This window comes from Rhamphochromis longiceps, linkage group LG7 (assembly GCF_057381845.1).
Source record: "Rhamphochromis longiceps isolate RC_006_pf linkage group LG7, R_longiceps_female_GT1.1, whole genome shotgun sequence".
Taxonomy (NCBI): Eukaryota; Metazoa; Chordata; class Actinopteri; order Cichliformes; family Cichlidae; genus Rhamphochromis; species Rhamphochromis longiceps.
Genome location: NC_140563.1, coordinates 4013613 through 4031169, shown reverse-complemented (window position 1 = coordinate 4031169; position 17557 = coordinate 4013613). Strand labels below are relative to the sequence as shown.

At 39.8% G+C, this 17557-nt stretch overlaps 4 protein-coding genes across 8 annotated transcripts in view; 3 read left to right on the top strand and 1 right to left on the bottom strand.

The window, feature by feature from the left end:
• The first annotated feature begins 885 nt into the window (after positions 1-885).
• On the top strand, positions 886-3244 carry LOC146664534 (protein C19orf12 homolog). Its single transcript, XM_085411699.1, has 3 exons — positions 886-1017; positions 2198-2358; positions 2516-3244. Exons 2-3 carry the CDS (start codon positions 2199-2201, stop codon positions 2779-2781), a joined length of 426 nt encoding a protein of 141 aa, XP_085267825.1. The 5' UTR covers positions 886-1017; position 2198; the 3' UTR covers positions 2782-3244.
• An 851-nt stretch (positions 3245-4095) lies between these two features.
• Positions 4096-6466, bottom strand: LOC146664533 (cytochrome b-c1 complex subunit Rieske, mitochondrial-like). The gene is made up of 2 exons (XM_085411698.1): positions 6260-6466; positions 4096-4814 (listed from the first exon to the last, which is right to left on the bottom strand). Exons 1-2 carry the CDS (start codon positions 6369-6371, stop codon positions 4204-4206), a joined length of 723 nt encoding a protein of 240 aa, XP_085267824.1. The 5' UTR covers positions 6372-6466; the 3' UTR covers positions 4096-4203.
• A 225-nt stretch (positions 6467-6691) lies between these two features.
• On the top strand, positions 6692-10681 carry rxylt1 (ribitol xylosyltransferase 1). The gene is made up of 6 exons (XM_085411697.1): positions 6692-6915; positions 7032-7214; positions 7379-7481; positions 7599-7913; positions 8015-8185; positions 9297-10681. The coding sequence occupies exons 1-6, from the start codon at positions 6768-6770 to the stop codon at positions 9697-9699; spliced, it is 1323 nt and encodes a 440-aa protein (XP_085267823.1). The 5' UTR covers positions 6692-6767; the 3' UTR covers positions 9700-10681.
• Positions 10682-11038: 357 nt separating this feature from the next.
• srgap1a (SLIT-ROBO Rho GTPase activating protein 1a) overlaps positions 11039-17557 on the top strand; it is an 80582-nt gene continuing 74063 nt past the window's right edge. For 3 of the 5 annotated variants that reach the window (XM_085411695.1, XM_085411694.1, XM_085411692.1), the window contains exon 1: positions 11040-11597. In XM_085411695.1, the coding sequence (XP_085267821.1) occupies positions 11534-11597 (64 nt within the window). In that variant the 5' untranslated portion in view covers positions 11040-11533. Of the gene's footprint in view, positions 11598-17557 lie in introns of all 5 variants that reach the window. The other 2 variants (XM_085411693.1, XM_085411696.1) reach the window with 1 other exon arrangement.

The following is a 17557-nucleotide window of genomic DNA, read 5'->3' as shown; positions in this document are numbered from 1 at the left end:
TCCTTTCTCATTTAATGCTTTTATTTTAAATGTCAAACATTGCATTTTCCGTTTTGGTTTCAAATGAAGCGAGCTTGATGCAGTTCTTCCTCCCAGTGTACTCTGGGTAAATATGAACGTCTGCACAGATGTAAACAATCTAAAGCGAGGTGATGTTGTTCCACCTGCATATAAAAACAGTGACAAGCACAACAGATTTGCACATTCAGGCACTATTTAACTGGCAGCAGGTGCAAACCTCCCCATGTTCACCTTCCCGATGCTGCACGAAAATTTACATATAATATTTAAACACACATCACATAAAAGCCTATAAAAGTATTAGAAGTAACGACCGAATCAAACACGGCAGTTGAATGAGTTTGATTTAATATGATAACAACAATATGATTTATCCCCAAGCTCCCAGCCTTCCTGTGTGGCAGGAATTAAATAGTCTGTTTTTGTTGCTTTTAATTGCTGTTGGAAATATGAGAAACACCAGTTATAAACAATGTGTACACAAGCTATAAAAAAAAAAAAAAGAACGGCTAATAATTCAGAGTTTATCCTTTAAAGCACAGTGAACACAGATTATTTGGCCTGAAAATCAAAGACTATTTTCAACTGTCCAATGATATTTTAACGTATTTAAGTTAAGAATACGTTATAATGGCTTGATGCCATATATGCTATATTTATAAACTCACACGCTGTTAAAATGTACAATTTGTAAGAAAAATATAACAATACTAATTTAGGCTAGTCTAAAAATATTATACATTGCTGAAACTTGTATTGGAATTTAGGCTCAACACTCTATTTTAATTCGGCTAAATGTGGTTTACACGTTTGTAGTTTTTGGACTTGAATGCAACTTCCCAGCGCATTCCCATCAGGCATTGCGGCAAGAGTCATACAGCAAGCTTCATATATCATGAGGCGCATGCGGAGCCCGGCCGAGCTCAACAAATAATGAGAATGACATAGTAAAAACAGGACCAGTAAATGTCGATAAGGATTTGAATAGACAGCAAGGTATGTGCCAAGCGTTTACTGTGGATGGTGAAGCAGCTATGGCTTTAATTTGAATTGACAGCGTTTTGCAGAAATGACAGAGCTGCGCAGTCTGTTATGAAGCTTTTGATTGCTTGATCGCCTTAACAATACGAAAGCATGCGGGAAGAATATTCATAATGTTAATTGTTTGTTTTTTTCAAAAACTGTTTTTAGTAAAGGTCGCCAAATTCAGCATCAGTTGAAGTGAGATAAGGGCTCACGGTGATTAAATTGCGGCTGTGTGGATAGATAATACTATCAGTTTAACTTGCATTAAGCCAGAAGTCTCATAACACAAGAACACTCACCAAAATGTATTAATTATCAACAGCCCAAATAGTCCGTTTGAGTTGTTAATGACTTTATTATTCCTAAACTTCAATGTGTAATTATGGTTTATTTAACCATTTATTGTGACGAGAGTCTGAATTTAACTGTAATTAAAATCACTCTGTATATAATTATACAAATCAGCGCGTACAATAACTGACAGTAAAAATTTTTTGATTTTAGTAAAAGTGTCAGACTCTTATTAACAGTGAAATAAAAATGATGGGTTCACGAGTCAATCTGAGGGCGCATGCTCGGTAAAAGTATGACCGTTTACGTCAGCATACCTATCTGGAGTGTACACAAAGGCAAAGCATTTTAAAAACAAAGACCTTTGTGACCTAGCTTTTCGAGATACCGGTCATTGATTTTTTTTTTTAACCTATTTATATCACTTCTACTCATTGTCTCATATTTACCTTTAACTTTGTTCTGTTTTATTTTTAAGCTTAATGTTATTTTTTCATTGAGAACTGATTTAATTACGTCTGAAGTTTCTTATTTTAGCTTTTTAAAATGTTAAATGTTTTATTGTTAAAGTTTAGCAAGTAATGTGTGGAATTTAAGATGAGCTAAGCTGTGTTGGTATTTTGTTCATTTATTTAATTTTGAAGTTATTTTTCAATTATAACCTGCTGAAATGTTGGCAATGCTGCTGCTGTACCCAATCTTGTGAAACTGAAAGTATTTAATAAATTATGAGGGAACAATTCTAAATAAAAACACAATTTCAAATCCTTTCAACTTTTATGGGCCTGTGTTGCTGAAATGTTGAACAAAAATGTCTAAATTGTGCAGTTGTTTTATGAATCGCAAATCTAATCCACAGGATGTCTCCACGAATCGATGATGTTATGAAGCTGTGTTGTGAGTTGTCCACCAATCAGCAAGTTAAGACCACAGTAAAAGGTTCTGGGAAAGGAGCAGCAGCAGCTGGGGCGCTGGCCTTTGCTGGAGGATTGGTTGGAGGTCCTCTTGGCATAGCTGTAGGTGAGTGGAACAATGCAACAGTTCCTCTATCTTTAGGAACCATTTCTAATCATATAGATTCATCATAAATGCTGATGTATTGGAATTAAGCTGTTTATTTTGGAGTGATCAGCATTATTGGTTTATCTCAAAAGTTTGAAATTTTGATCTTCTGTAGGAGGGGCTGCTGGAGGCCTTCTGGGCTGCTGGCTGACCAGTGGTCAATTCAAACCACTTCCACAGATCATAATGGAGCTCAGCCCTCAGGAAAAGCAGAAGCTTTATGAGGATCTCATGGAAATCCTGGGAGACATTGAGTGGACTGATTTGGCTCAGCTGATTGCTCTAGTCATGGGCAATGCAACTCTGAAGCAGCAGCTTACGGCTGCTCTTCTTGGATACATCACCAAGGAGCTCCAGGCAGAAGTGCACTATGTTGATTAGTCACTTTCAATATTGTGACACAGAAGCCTAAATGCAGAGGAGGATGTTCTCTGATGAGTGTGAACTACTTTTTGACACTTAAAAGACTCCTAATTAAATTCTGTATGATATAAATGTTACATATGTTGATGAAAACAGCTGTATGGCTGGGTAATTTATTTTGATAAGTGCAATTATTACTTATTTATTGTACCATTTATTCTGTCTTTAACTGCACCGATCATCAAGTCTGGCTTTAAGTCATAGTGAATTTTAGGTTTGATGGAGTTGTGATGTTGTCCAGTCTACTATCTTATTTACATAAGAAGGATTGTGAACTAAGCCAAAATTCTGCTGTGTAATATAAAGATTTGATATAATTACATCAATTACCAGCCTTTTTACATTTTAGCAGATTTGCCAGCAACTGTATACAGCATATTGTACACTTTGAATAAAAAATAAAACCAGTGTGGACTTGGCATTTGGCATAGCAGTCTTTATTCCTTGGCATTGAATCCATCTGGGCATTAACATTGTAGATCTGTCTTTTATTAAACTTAGTACTAACACACTTAAGCTAGCGTGCTGGGGTTGGCATAGGATTCTAGTCATCTGAAGGTCTGTGATTTTATCCTGGCTCGTCCAGTCTGTATGTTGAGGGATCTTTGGGCAAGATACTGAACCCTAAGCTTCTCTTAGTGCATCCAGAGCATTTGTGAGAGTGTGTGCGTGCTTATTATTCACGTGAAAGTGCCCAAAGGCATAAGACACATAGACTATAGAATGTGTGAATATGTGCATATAGCATGTGGAGTAGTGGTTCAAAAAAGATGTCCATTTAACGTCCATTTTATTTTGATTCTGCTCTATTTTATAGACATACACCTTCTCCATTAACCCTTTATCAGCGTGAATGAAGAATCGCCTTTAAGAAAGTCTCTCCAGACATCGTTAATAAGAGATTTGGCTGTCAGATAATTAAATGTATGTACAGGTTAAAATTCACACTAATGAATCAAGTTATTTTTTAAGCATATGTATTTTTAAATATAGTTTTATGCACCTGTTGTGGGTGTTTTGGTTCTGTATTTTACATGGTTTCATTCCTGCTTTAGTCATTTCTGATAAAAACTTTCTTCTGGTCTATTTGTCTTTGCTTTTCTACTGTTGTGTCACTGGCCCAATAATAAAGTGGTGAAAAATTGTTTGTGTAAGTAGATTAAGTTCTTTTTAAGATTCAGTATTAATGTGTAATTGATTTATGATATCAACATAATGAACTGAAAAAATAACCCAGTTAAAATTGAAAATAATTTTTCATGATTTCAATAATAGAGTTGGATATAATATTCTTTATTAGTAAATACACAACCCCAATTCTCTCAGGGAGCCATCAGAAAATACATATTACAGAGAGGAACCGAGGCAAAGCTCCTGTATTTATCCCACCACCACCGTTTCATCATCTGGGAATTCATAGTAGGGAACCTCTAGGTTAAGGGGAGCGGGTCCCTTCCGGATTCTTCCTGAAGCATCATAGTGAGAGCCATGGCAGGGACAGTAGTAGCCTCCGTACTCTCCGGCATTAGCAATGGGCACACAACCCAGATGGGTGCACACACCAAGAACGATGACCCACTTGGGGTTGGTCACTCTATCCTTGTCATGCTCGGGATCACGCAGCTCTGCAAGATTCACTGCCTGCTCTGTGGCGATTTCCTTCTCTGTACGGTGACGGACAAACAAGGGTTTTCCTCTCCACTTGAAGGTCATGTTTTTGCCTTCTGGGATATCGCTCAGCTTGACCTCTATCTTGGATAAGGCCAGGACATCAGCAGATGCGCTCATGGAGGAGATGAACTGGGTGACGACTGTCTTGGCTGCATAAACTCCCACCACAGTGGTAGCGCCAGTGAACAAGTAAGAGAATGCCCTTCTTGCCTCACTGCTCTCCTGGGAGGACTTGTTGGGGTCCATAACCTCAGGCCGACGGTAGTCTGAAAAGTCTGGAATCTTGATGTCTGTGTGTGCAAGGCGGACTCCTCCAGGAGCTGAAGCGACAAATACGTTTCAAAGACACAGGCAGGAGATAAATAAACAGATAGTAAACTATACAACATCTCACAAAATAATCATTTTCTGTCAAAAACTCAACTCAGAAAAGTGTTGTTTAATTTGAGGCTTAATTCATATTTGACTGTAATGACAATAACTTCTGGTGCATTCAAATGACCCTAAAAACTGAATGACTTTGGTTTGGCAAAAATAAATCTTTAAATTTCTACTTTTTGAGCTCATGCTGTAAATTCCACACGTCCTAATTTTGCAGCCATTTGGTACTTTGAGACTAACCTACCTACTGTAATTCTTTATATGGTTGTTCTTAAAGATCCCTAAAAGTGAAACCATCCCTTAGTTTTGCCTTCAAAGACTCAGCATGCTGGTGGACTGGCAATGTTGCACTGAGGACTTCTTCATCACTTCAGTCTTACAGTCTGTGTTTTATGCCGTCTCCTTGTGTTCTCCTTTTTTGTAGTGGGTAGTTGTTGCTCACTGAGCCTGGTTCTTCCATTTTCTTAATGTTACATTGAGTTGTTGTTTTTTTTTTTTGCCTAAATGCTTTACATACTGATTGTTGTCTCATGTCTCATTGTTGGGGTTTTCCCTTTAATATTGTAGGGTCTGCTCCTTTCAATATGAATGCATGCAATACATATAAAATGGAAGTGAAATGAAAAAGGAATTTCAAATTAGGTCAACTGATACACAGGTATAAAAAAAAAAGTGGTGACACTAAAAATGTAAGCCTCATGTTCATAATGCACATAATATTCTAAACAATTGTAAATTCTTGAAGCTATGATAACATTCTAGTGAAAATCTGACATGGTGAAAGGCCAAACAGGGAAAAAAAATCAATTACTGTGACTCTACAGCTGCTTGAAACATTTATTTAGAATTATATGATAATCTGATAATTATACAACATCAGGTTGTTCGGTCTTTCTAGAATAACTAATAGAAATCTAGGCTGACATCTTCATATTTTGACAAAACAACGAAAATAAACACATTTTGCTACAAAACCGAGGCACCATTGTTCATATTTATCAAATTGGAAACTGTGCAAATATGAGGCTTAAAAAAATGTCTTTTATGTAACCACCTCCATGCAAATGGAATTCTTTAAATATATATTATATTTCTTTAGATCCTTCTATTGTCATCTTTCCTTATTCCACTACGCTGTTATTCGGGTCCTATTTGTCAGTCAGGTCAAAGATTGCCCATTACCCTTCCAACGTCCTGCTAGCCATCGCAAGTTGTTTACGATTAGTTTTCAAGAAGCCTCCGAAAATAGGTTTCACATTTTACAGCATTAAGATGTTATAGAATAATTAAGACGCCGGTACTGCGTTTTTTTTTATCCTTTTATCCTCATGCGGCTCATTAGCAACCCCGGCTAACATTAATAACGCTCGTCACTGGGCCTTACCAGCAACAACGGCCACTTCTTTGGCTCCCGGAGACATCAAAGTTTTTAGTGCATGCTTTGTTGTCTGGAGAAACGGGGGAAAAGCCCCGGGACGAGCAGTTATGGACATCATTTTCGCCCAAGATAAGATTTCTCAACCCCACAGTTGGGGACACGACCTTGCGTGTACAATCTCCGGTACGTAACTTGTGTGTATCACTCTAATCTTCTGTACCGGAAACTGTCTCCGAACTCTTTTTAAAGTTCCGCATTAACCTAACTGTCTTTCTTTTTCTCCTCTACAAAAAAAAATCGTTATTAAATATTGTCTGACTTCTTCAACTTAATGTCGGTTTTAACACGTTACGATAATTTGACCCTAAAGCCTACAAACTAAACACAAATGTTTTAGTACAGGCATTTTTCTCCGTCAGCTAAATCCAAGGGTCCTTGTGATGTAAACAAGGGTCCTTGCAACAGAAACGGAGCTACATACACCATGGTAACCTGACAAAAAAAGGGGAGAACAATGAAAATACCAAAAAGAAAGCTGTTCCTTCTCCTTATTTTTGCATATGTAGCGTTTTCACTCTATGCTGCGTATAATGTTTTCTTCAGCACCAAAGTACTATCCCGCGTTCACAGGGTGGTGAAGAAAGAGACGGGAGCACAATCGGGTAATTTCACGGAGCAGGAGGGCCGCCTAAAAACAGGAGCCGATAATTAAAAATTATATTTATTTAATTTCGCGTGGAAAGAAAATTGAATAGATAACGGTGTGTTGGGTTTGTAGGTGGTGTAAGGGATGGCGGTGCTCCATACGTTGCTGATGAGTGGAATCCGTGGGAGGATGAACAGGTGGAGTACAACTCTGCTTTGAACAAAAAGAGAGAGGCCTTCAAACAGTACCTGGGTAAAATTGACAAGAACAAACCCAAAAGATACAAGGTCCAGATATGGGGGAAAGCTGCAATAGGTAGGTCATGATCTAATGTGTCACAGCCTGAAAGGAGGTTTTGATGTCATCTAAAAATGGAAAGAATTTGCTCTGTGGCAAGATATTATGGTTTTACATATATTTTATCTCATACCTGGAGGCCTACAGAATAACCGTCATTCGTCTATCTATTTTCTTTACAGGGCTTTACCTTTGGGAACATGTTTTAGAGGGCCCCCTCAACCCCACTGACAAGGTAGCACAATGGAGAGAGGGGGAGCTGCAGTCAGGGAAGATTGATTTCAGGTAACAGATCAGAGATAGAAAGTTTAAAAGCACAAACATATAGTTTGCACTTGAGCCTTAATTACATATTTACTGAAAAAAATGTGACCCCATCCTAGTAAATCACTCTGTCTCTAGTTTCTACACAGGTCCTGCAGTGGTGCAGGGTCATGTGCCTCTGGACATGAATAGTCTGGTTTTGGTTCTCAATGGCCGCGAAAAGCAAAAAGTCACTTACTCCACACGGTGGCTGGAGCACGTCCAAACTCTGGTTCAGTCCAATACAGTGTCTCACGTTGCTGTGGTTCTGCTGGGCAATGAGCACTGCAACAACAACTGGATCAGCCCACATCTGAAGAGAAATGGTGGCTTTGTGGACCTCCTGTTTGTAGTGTATGATAGCCCCTGGGTCAATGACAAGGATGTCTTTCAGTGGCCTCTTGGTGTTGCTACGTATGTCCTCGCTTATTGTCTAATTTGTGTGTATGTGTCATGTTTCCTCTTTGAATTAGTAACGCTGTCTAATATAATGCCACGATTTTGTCTCTGTACAGATACAGACAGTTTCCAATGATCAGGCCTAATGCCCAGTTAATTACCTCCAACCGGCCATACCTCTGCAATTTCTTAGGAACTGTTTACAAAAATTCTTCCAGAGAAACACTCATGCATATTCTGACACAGTCTGGCCTGGAAAAGGATTGCATCACCACTGGGAGGGAAAAGTAAGTCACTATTTATTACCTGTTTCATTGCCTTATCTGAAAGAATAAAATCTTTTAGTTTTTTTATTGGCTGGATTATTTTTACTTTGGCTGACTGTGCTATAACACAGCTATAACAAGAGGACAAAAAGTTGAGATATTTAGAATAGTATAAAGAACATCTTGCCACTAAGGCCGTCCTAGTGTATCTTTGTGAAACTATTAATGTCTACAGTAAGCTTCATGGTCAAGCGGTTTCAAATTATTAGTCTTGCATAGTGAAATCCAAAACTTATTTAAGTTTTAGGGAACCAAACGACTTTGGTTAAAATTAGACATCACAGAGGCCTAAGCTTTTAATCCACATGTGGGCAAAATATAGGGCAAATCAACTGAATCTGACCAAAATCTCCTTAAAGAAAAAGAAAAATGAATAAGAAAGAGGATTATGCTAAGGAATGTCAAGGAGAATAACTGCAATAAGTCTTCACTGCCATTTAAGTCCATTTCAGTGCAGTGCGGTTCATCAGTAATCTACGCAGTAGCGAAGATCAAACAACTGGCAAGATAAATGCTAATTTAAGGGCTGATAAAGAATTTAATTGTTAATTTTTAATGTTAGCAATATTTATGTTATGATTGATTTATTCAGTGTGTACCCCTACAGATAATTCATCTAAGCCATTCGTCTAAGAAAATCCCATTGCTGGTTTAAATCTTTTAATATCAAGAAAAACTGATGTGCTAAATCATTGAACGCTGCCACATCAACACAAACACTTGTTCCCTGGTTTTACTGTGAACAGCTAAGGCTTTCAGATACATTTTTAAATAAAGAAAGTAAATAATAAAATTAAGCCTTTAAGATAATCAAGCCCTAATTATATAGGCATAGATAATTATGACACGTGCTCAGTTTTCCACTTATATTTAGGTTATGGCAATTTTGTACCAAGAAACACTTCATTTAAGTTTACTTTTCTGACTTGTTTAATAATAAATGGAGCTGAGGTGAGACAGCTTTGAGTTCTAAATGTAAATTAAATGGAACAATATTATAGTATATTTCTGTATATTTATAGGGGTAGCTTAAACTGTTGACTGAAATATCTCCCCTTCTTACCTGCCACAGGTGGCTCCCTCAGGAGACAGCAGACAGTCTGAGACGCTATCAGACAGCTCTGGCCCAAAGCGAGCTCACTCTCTGCCCAGTTGGGATCAACACAGAGTCTTACCGCATCTACGAGGCCTGCTCTTATGGCTCCGTGCCCGTGGTGGAAGATGTGATGACACCTGGGAGCTGTGCAGCAGGGCCCAGCTCCCCGCTACGACTCCTAAAAGCTGCAGGGGCGCCCTTCATCTTCATCAGCGACTGGAAGGAGCTCCCAGCCATCTTGCAGAGGGAGAGAGGGATGACACAGGAGCAGAGGGTGGACAGGAGGAGGAGGCTGCTGGAGTGGTATTCCAGCTTTCGTCAGCAGATGAAGGAAAGGTTCACCGAGGTCATCGAAGAGACCTTCTTCAAAAACGGCTGACTGTGGTGCTTCTAAATATCAACGGGGTGGTTGACAGTTAAAACTGATTTTATTTATTTTATGGTTTGTGGAGAAATGTGATGTACTACTGACATAGTGAAAGTGGTGATGTTCTTTTCAATATTCTGGCGCAGGTTATTAAAAAAATAATTTATGTGTGTAGTAAAGTTGTAAAGCTGCCATTACTAGTCAGAAAGGGGCCTCGTGATATTTAAGTATATTCATCATCTAAATGTTTACAACTGTGGAATGTACAGGAATTTAGAGATAGAGGATTATGAACTGCCTTTGCATTTTAAAAAAACAACCCTTAATTTACTTTAAGTATGTTTTATGTGTTTTTAAGTAATTCTTATTGTGATTTTTAGGAAACACTAAATAATATGTGTAGAAGAGATTGCAATGTGTTTGCACCATTTTTAACACCCTGATATCCTTTTGAAATCTTTTCTCTTTGTGAGCTGCTTGCAAATGGATGTGGTTGGGATGAAATGTTTTGCTTTGTGGTAAAAAAAAAAAAAAATCAGCTGTTTTATATTTATTTCAGTTCTGTGCTGCATGTGTGTGGGGATTTCTTTTTCTCTTTTTTTTTAAAGACAGTGCAGTAAAATAAAATGGAGCATTGTCCTGAACAGAAATGTGAGGTTGTGCTTTCATTGTGCCTGCAGATGGCGCTGTGGACCAGTTAAATGTCAGTGGATGCGATGATCTCCAGTGAAATGTAATGCAGACGCTTTTTTAAGTTGATAAAAAAAATTTATATGTGGGGAAACTTACTTTTCACATAAGCTAATAAACACGAAACATGCCGTAAAACTAAGGAGAAACTTCTGGATGTCTACCAAACTAGTGTATTTGAGATGTATAGGACACAGATCGATATTAGCTAAGAATATATTGATGCGTGGTCGTTACCAGGAATTATGGGGTTTCTCGCTGTATTTCAGCTAGAGCTGTGCACAGGTGTGCGGCCACACGTTTAGTCTACCCTGTAGAGCACTCAATGTCTGTAAATAATAATAAAAAAAAAAAACCTAAAAATGTCGTTTTATTTTGATTTAGAAAGAAAATATTGAATGAAAAACTAATATAATGTGACGTCTATTTCAAGTTACGTATAAGTAGTTTGTCCCTAATAAGGACAAAAAGCCTTCAGGTTTGGCAGCAGGAGTGTCCGTCAGGGCGCGGATGTCCACTACTGTGGAGATCCCTCCCTCCCTGTCCTTCCTACCTCCAGCTGCTGCGTGCTGCAGTCGGCTTGCCTGCCCTGTCTGCCTTTTCGCCTGCTGGGAGTTGAGTTGTAGGGTCGGGGGTGGGGGGCGAGAAAGCGTTGAGGGAGAGCGAGCATAGGGGGGGGGACGTGTGGATGTGTGGGTCTCAAACTGGAAACCACCACCAAAGCGGCGCAGACTCTTAATCATTCAAGCCGACTTCCAAGCCCTTCGGACATGCTGTTGACACTACTTCTGCCGGAAGGACCCTAAACTTGCGCGATTGTTTTTTCTTCTTCTTCTGTGGTTTCAGCAGCGCTGTCGCGCTGTGCCGACTGCTCGGATAGTTGAGAGGATTCATTGGTTGGAGCAGGATTGCGCATTGGCCCAGCCGTGTATCCGCCGCGTATCCTGAGGGAAGAAGAACAATGAAGCGATAAACATTTCCTCCTTTTTCCAAGTCCCGCTGCAGACTTAAAAAAATCTCGGTGCTTCTTCCCCTGGCTTTCATTTTTCTCGTGTTGTTTGGGATGCGTCGGTAGCTGTAGGATCCCGCTTGTTGACAGTTTTTTTTTCTTTATACAAGAAGTTTACAACAAGTTTCGGACATAGGAAGACGGAAAATGTCCACACCGAGGTTCAAAAAGGATAAAGAAATTATCACGGACTACGAGAGTCAAGTCAAAGGTAAGGGGAGGGTTAAATGTTTCTCTGGGAAATGCGCTTGTAAGAGCTGCTGGGAGAACCGAGAAAGGACTAATTGGGACCAGGCTGGTTCATCACTACCTGCATGAGTCATAGCTAGTGATGGTGGTCACTGGCTATGACTTGTGGTGAGGTGGATTAAGAAAGAAAGTTGGTGTAAATGACCCCCTTTTGGTCAAGTCAAACGAGGACATGTCTTTCCAAGAGGTCCAGCCTTCATATAACTTGGATATCTGTAAAATGACTTGGAGGGCTGCCACAGCTCAATAATATTTGTGCCAGCAGGACAAAGTTAGGGATGTAGTCAGCAAAATAAATCATTAGTCACATTTCAGGAAGGGTTTTTAGTCTTGCATAGTTTTGCATGTGAAAACCACTGAGAACGCTCAATAGACTGACACTGGTTCAAAGAAGCGATCACTATCTTTCACATGGCTTCAGGCCTGTAGCCTTTAAAAATAAATAAAATAAAATCTGTTATTTTAAGGCTGTATGTCCACACATTGTCCTTAACAACCGAGATGCTTGTAATTATTCCCACTTGGCCTGTTGCATTTTTAGTCACGCTTGTGTGTTATAACTACCTGTTACTGTTGAGATTTTTTCTTGAACTCTAGCTGGTGTGGGACTTTTGTCGTTAAGCCATTGTTCCCATAATATCACAGCAAGGTTATGCAACTGGAGAGGTGAGAAAGGACAAGTTCAGGCATCACAGATACACACAAATTAACTTTGAGTGAACTGCTCAGGGGCACTTAAGAAGTAGTGGATGGTTAGTATTCTATGCCAATTTGTTTCCCACTTAATGCCACACACACTTTAAAACTTAAAACTGCTCAGTGACTAGATTAAGGTATGTGATTTAAAGGTGTGCTTCACTGATGTCGCCCCTAACTTATCTTGTCTCCTTCAAGTCCCCCGTTGGCTTATTCCCAGACAGAAAAGGCAGTTGCTGCTCCAGGGTAACCATGGGGATTTGGTCCCCAGCCTACCAGCTCTGTTCCTCAGTGCTATTAATTTGCAGAAATACCACCTATTCACCTCCCATAGCCAGCCTTAACTGCTGAGAAAAGAGGAGAGGTTAGTGGTGGTTGGTGGGGCTTTAAGAAGGGTATAGAGAAGTGTTGGTTGAGGAATTACAAGATTGCATGAAAGCAAGCTATCATTTGCCAAGGGTTGTTCAGAACCCCATCCCCCTGCACCCCCCTGTAAGGATGACTAAGGGCTTTCAGCCAGTAATAGAAGATGATGCACAGTCATAAACGATGTCAAACAAGACATGACTTGGCCTCCCAGTTGTCTCGAGGAAGTTGGTGTGTTAATAAAAAGCACCTGATGCTGAGAATAGCTGCTGCTTGACAGCACCAGAAGAGCCTCAGTAAATCAAAGTTTAAGTGTATTGTTTTGTTGAATCTAATTCTGAGGCTAATGCTCTGAAGCTTGTCGTGCATTGTAAATATCCTCTAGGTAGGATATTTTTCTTCGGGGGAGTTAACATCACAGGCGGTGCACAGCTATTTGCATAAAGTACTGTTCTGGTTCTTTTTGCATTGTAAATAACCCGTGGGTATTCCATCTGAGGGATGCATTATTTGTTATCTTTCAAATGTATGTTCCAAAAACGACTGATTGAATTTATCTTTAACTATAATTAACCACAGGTAAACACTGTATTTCTTATCAATACTGTGTCGTCTGTTAAACAGAAAAAGAGGAATCTTTATTAGGTCGGTGTTCGCCTGCAAAGGAAGACTTGTTTTGTTTTTTTTGGGGTGGGGGGGTAGCTGCTGGGCTCATTGGGATATGAGTAAGTAGTACAGGAAGAAAATGCTTTGTAGTGTAGTAGCACGGTTTCTGCATTCAGAAGAGCAGCTCCTGATTCAGCGATTGTAAAGCCTTTTATATGTTAAGGGTGGTAATGAGTGGGGTTTAATCTGCAATGACCGGTGACAGCCAGAGGCAGAATCTGGTGAACAGACATTGATTACTTTAGAAGTAGAACAACAAGCATCCTAAAAAACATCAACAACTGGAGCCAACACTCTGATGTTTTGGCCAATATTCTCCCCGTCTCACAGCTTTTAAAAAGTACAGAATTTTCACAATATTTTGACAGAGATCTGGAAGCCAGTTTTGCTGCATCTTACATAAGCACACTGATCTGTAGCCTCAAACCCTCTGCCTTGATTTTGACAGGAGACTTGCATCGTTACACCAACAATTCATGCTTCTTCCTTTTTTTTCCCTGCGACTCATCATTTTCATATTTGTGCTCAGCATGCTTGTGCTTAGTGGGATTGCTATTCAAGTCAGTAAATGTGATGTATTTAAAGTAGCTTTCCACGGTGACTAGGGCTGCCACAAACGATTATTTTGATAGTCGACTAGTCACCAATTATTTTTGCGATTAGTCGACTAATCAGATCCATTGGACGTAAAACGTACAGCTTATTGCACCAGCAGCATCTGCTCTTATATAACTAGCATTAGCTTACAGCTTTAAGTGTTTAAGATATGTGCTAACTAAAAATAAAGAAAAGATGATAGTTTATTAAATTTTAATGAAATTTGCAGATTGTTTCGGTGAAGTTTAATAAACTCCTTGCTATCTAAAATATAACAGGACACCGGAGTAAATTCTGGAGCATCTCACACTTCTGATAATCAGCTGTCTGCTTGACGTTTATTCAGCTGTGTAAAAACTATAACTTTAATCTCAGCCAAACCGATTTACTCAGGAACAAATAAAATACTAAAAAAAGCCAAACAATAACATTTTTAAGTTATCTAAGTGACTCATATATCATGTTTAACCTGAGTAGCGAAAGACGGCGGTGGGTTTGAAAACGATTTGCCGGGAGTCCGGTGTTCTCACAGCTCTAGTGACCTAGCCCCCGGCTAGCTATCGAGCTAGTGGGTAAAAGACGTCTCCGAAAACGTCGGAGCGCTTTTGAAAATATGCGGTGTCTTGATAAACTGAGCAGATATTTGAGGTTTCCACAGCTACATTCTCGCCTAAAAATATGTTAAACGTGTATTTTGTGACCCAGAAAGAATAATAAGAGTAACATTAAAACTAACTAGCTGCCGCCATTGTTGGAAACTGAGCAGGGCCGCGCTATGAATTCTGGGACACAGCTTCTTCTTCGGGGTTTAACGGCAGCTGGCATCGTTGTACATGCAGTGCTGCCATCTTCTGTTTCAGTCCGTTATTACACTCTTAAATCCTGCTACTCATTCCTGCATCTTTTGGGATCTTACAAAGCTTCAAACGACGCGTCGACTATTAAATCAGTCGTCGACGATTTTGATAGTCGACGTAATCGTGACTAGTCGACTAATCGTGGCAGCCCTAACGGTGACTGTCTGAACGCTTTCCTACAAAGTCTTACACTACTGTTCCCTGGCCTGGTTTGTCATTCAGCTAACATTCGTTTCATAAGTCCCGTCCAATAGGCTTTTTTAACCTCCTACGAGAAATGTAAAGCAAGTCATTTTGGCAATTGAAGGCAGTTATCATTTTATTGACAATGCTTTGTTGCATGGGGATTTAATTCTTTATAACTGCTAAGAATTGGCATCTACATCAAGACTCGGCTTGATCTGGGAAAACAAAAACATTAAGGAGATTGGGTTAAGACAGTGGAGTTTGTTTGTGCCTTATAACGTGCATCAGTTGCAGTCAATTAAAGTAATTGTAAACCAGCAAGTGAAAGCTTTGGGTACATTGCAATTCTCTGTGTGCCTCTGTTTCTGTGGACTGGTGGAACGGGGCAACACTGTCTGCAATGTTGTGGGTGAAATGTCGGTTTGATGTCAGGCTCTAGCTTGCTGTTTGTGTCCTGGGGGTTGTGACTCAGATGGCAGAACCCGTTAAAACCTCTGACAGGGGTCCTCTCCTGGATCATTATAAAGGCTGACCCTTGACCTGACTTCACTGCTCTTTGAAATCAGAGCTCTGCCCCTTTGCATACAAAGAGAATGGTCCCTCCATGTTTGTACGCAGGGGGATTAAAGGAAGGAAACTGCTGGGAGGTTGTATGGTGGTAATTACTTTTCAAATAGCTAAGAGTTGTCTTGTGGTTAAAAGTGTGATTAGTTAATTTACTTCACTATCAGCACAAATTACGTCTCTTCAAATGCATGGGGGCGTGCTTGTGGATCATCATGCATTGCATGTGATGTTCATGTGACGTCAGGTTATCATGTGGACGGATTTTTGCTTTAACTCTGCCTGCTACCAAGCTTTAGCATGGAGAGTAGTCTATAGAGGCTGTCTTTATTTATTTAGAATAGTCTAGAAGAAGTACTGTGAGATATAAAACACTGGGAAGTTTTCACAATACTTCAGAAAGTAATCTGTTTAGACAAAATCAGTTTGAAGAGGGATTTCACAAAGAACCCGAAAATAGCCATTAGCCAATTTTACATCCTTGGGTACATAATTTCATGTTTCTGGTATTCCAGTTATTAATGTCAGTATCATAAATATTGAATTTGTAACATTAGAAGTTTGTTACATTTGATCTAGTCGCTGATAGATTGACGGACTGTTTGTTGGTTGTTTCATACTTTGGGTTAATCCAGATAGAGCAGCTGTCTGAGCAGACTCCTATTTCCCAGTGTCACCATTGCCTCCTCCTTCAGTAAATATTATCAGATGTGAGTTTGAAGGTGTGAATGGCTCTGAAGCCAGCTGTCAGTATAACATGACCCTTTTTGCAACGGTCAGATTTTTTTTTTTTTTCCATTAACACCAACCTGTAGTTGCACCACCAAGCCTCTAATTTCAGCTCAGCTTTCTTCTACATTGCTTTTTGCCAACAGCCAATCAGTTCACACAAAGAGCCATTTTACTAACAGTATTGCACTTCCCACAACAGTTAAGTTGTAACCAATACCGCGGTGTACATTGGTGGATGTGTGATGCTCCATCTTGGCAGAGTGTTGATGGAGTTTAAAGGCTGCAAGACTAACGTAATTCTAACCCCTCCTGGATCACTTCTCCACAGTATCACACATCCGTTCACACACTTATCATCAATTTTTAACCCCCCCCCCCCCCTCCAAACTTCTATAACTGTGGGTGTTTGTAATGGGCTCACATGCAGTGGTATGGCACTGGGTGTTGTCTTTGTGCATGGGTGTGTGTTTGCATGGCTGGGTGAATTGTTATTGACAGCACCATCTGTGGCCATTCACCCTTTTTGTAGTTTTAATAAACTCTGCTGAGCACAAGCAAAGCTTCACATTCCCTGCTGCTCGTTATTGTCACCACAAAGGCTACCGGGACCTTACTGCAGCCCCCCACGCTGACCATCAACAAGGAAAAAAAAGAGCCAAACCTGCCCCCATTCATGTCACTATATTCCCCAAACCAAACAAACATGTTGCCTGGTGTATTGTCTTCAGATCCAGTTAATTCAGTTTCTTCCCAGAAATGTACCCTACTGCAGTGTGACCGAATAAATTGAAAGTAAAGTTTTGGACTAAATGGTTGGCTTTTGTTCCTCTTTTTTTCTTCTTTCAACTACTATTTTCCTTCTCTCTGGTGATGTTGGCGCAAAAAGAAGAATCCATGTAAGTGCCTAGTAATGAGCTGGATGAGATCCAGTGTGTTGCTGCACTGGATTAGCTAATATGAGGTGCAGGGTATAAATGGAACAAGACCGTGCTTGAAGAAAGTAAAACCGGAATTAAAAGCGAAAGTTTAAAGTAAAAAGGAGGTTTTGTTGGGGATTTGCAGAGATTTTGGTTACTCTCTGGACAACCTTAATTTCTTTGAACCATGGCTGAGGCCCAACAGATGGACAGACAGGAAGGCAGATAGACACAGTTTGACTACCAGGCCATGCTGCTGTCTGCCACCCAGTAGGCCTGGATTAGGGGTAAGAAGATTGGGGGAAGGGAGAGGACAGTATGAGGCCAGGGCAGGAATAAGT

Excerpts from the sequence above, each read along its gene's own strand:
- LOC146664534 (XM_085411699.1), top strand. The coding sequence starts at position 2,199 with ATGTCTCCACGAATCGATGATGTTATGAAGCTGTGTTGTGAGTTGTCC. Across the intron at positions 2,359-2,515 it reads TCCTCTTGGCATAGCTGTAG|GAGGGGCTGCTGGAGGCCTT; the intron begins GTGAGTGGAACA and ends GATCTTCTGTAG.
- LOC146664533 (XM_085411698.1), bottom strand. The coding sequence starts at position 6,371 with ATGATGTCCATAACTGCTCGTCCCGGGGCTTTTCCCCCGTTTCTCCAG. Across the intron at positions 4,815-6,259 it reads AGAAGTGGCCGTTGTTGCTG|CTCCTGGAGGAGTCCGCCTT; the intron begins GTAAGGCCCAGT and ends TTGTCGCTTCAG.
- rxylt1 (XM_085411697.1), top strand. The coding sequence starts at position 6,768 with ATGAAAATACCAAAAAGAAAGCTGTTCCTTCTCCTTATTTTTGCATAT. Across the intron at positions 6,916-7,031 it reads AGAGACGGGAGCACAATCGG|GTGGTGTAAGGGATGGCGGT; the intron begins GTAATTTCACGG and ends TTGGGTTTGTAG. Across the intron at positions 7,482-7,598 it reads TCAGGGAAGATTGATTTCAG|TTTCTACACAGGTCCTGCAG; the intron begins GTAACAGATCAG and ends CTCTGTCTCTAG.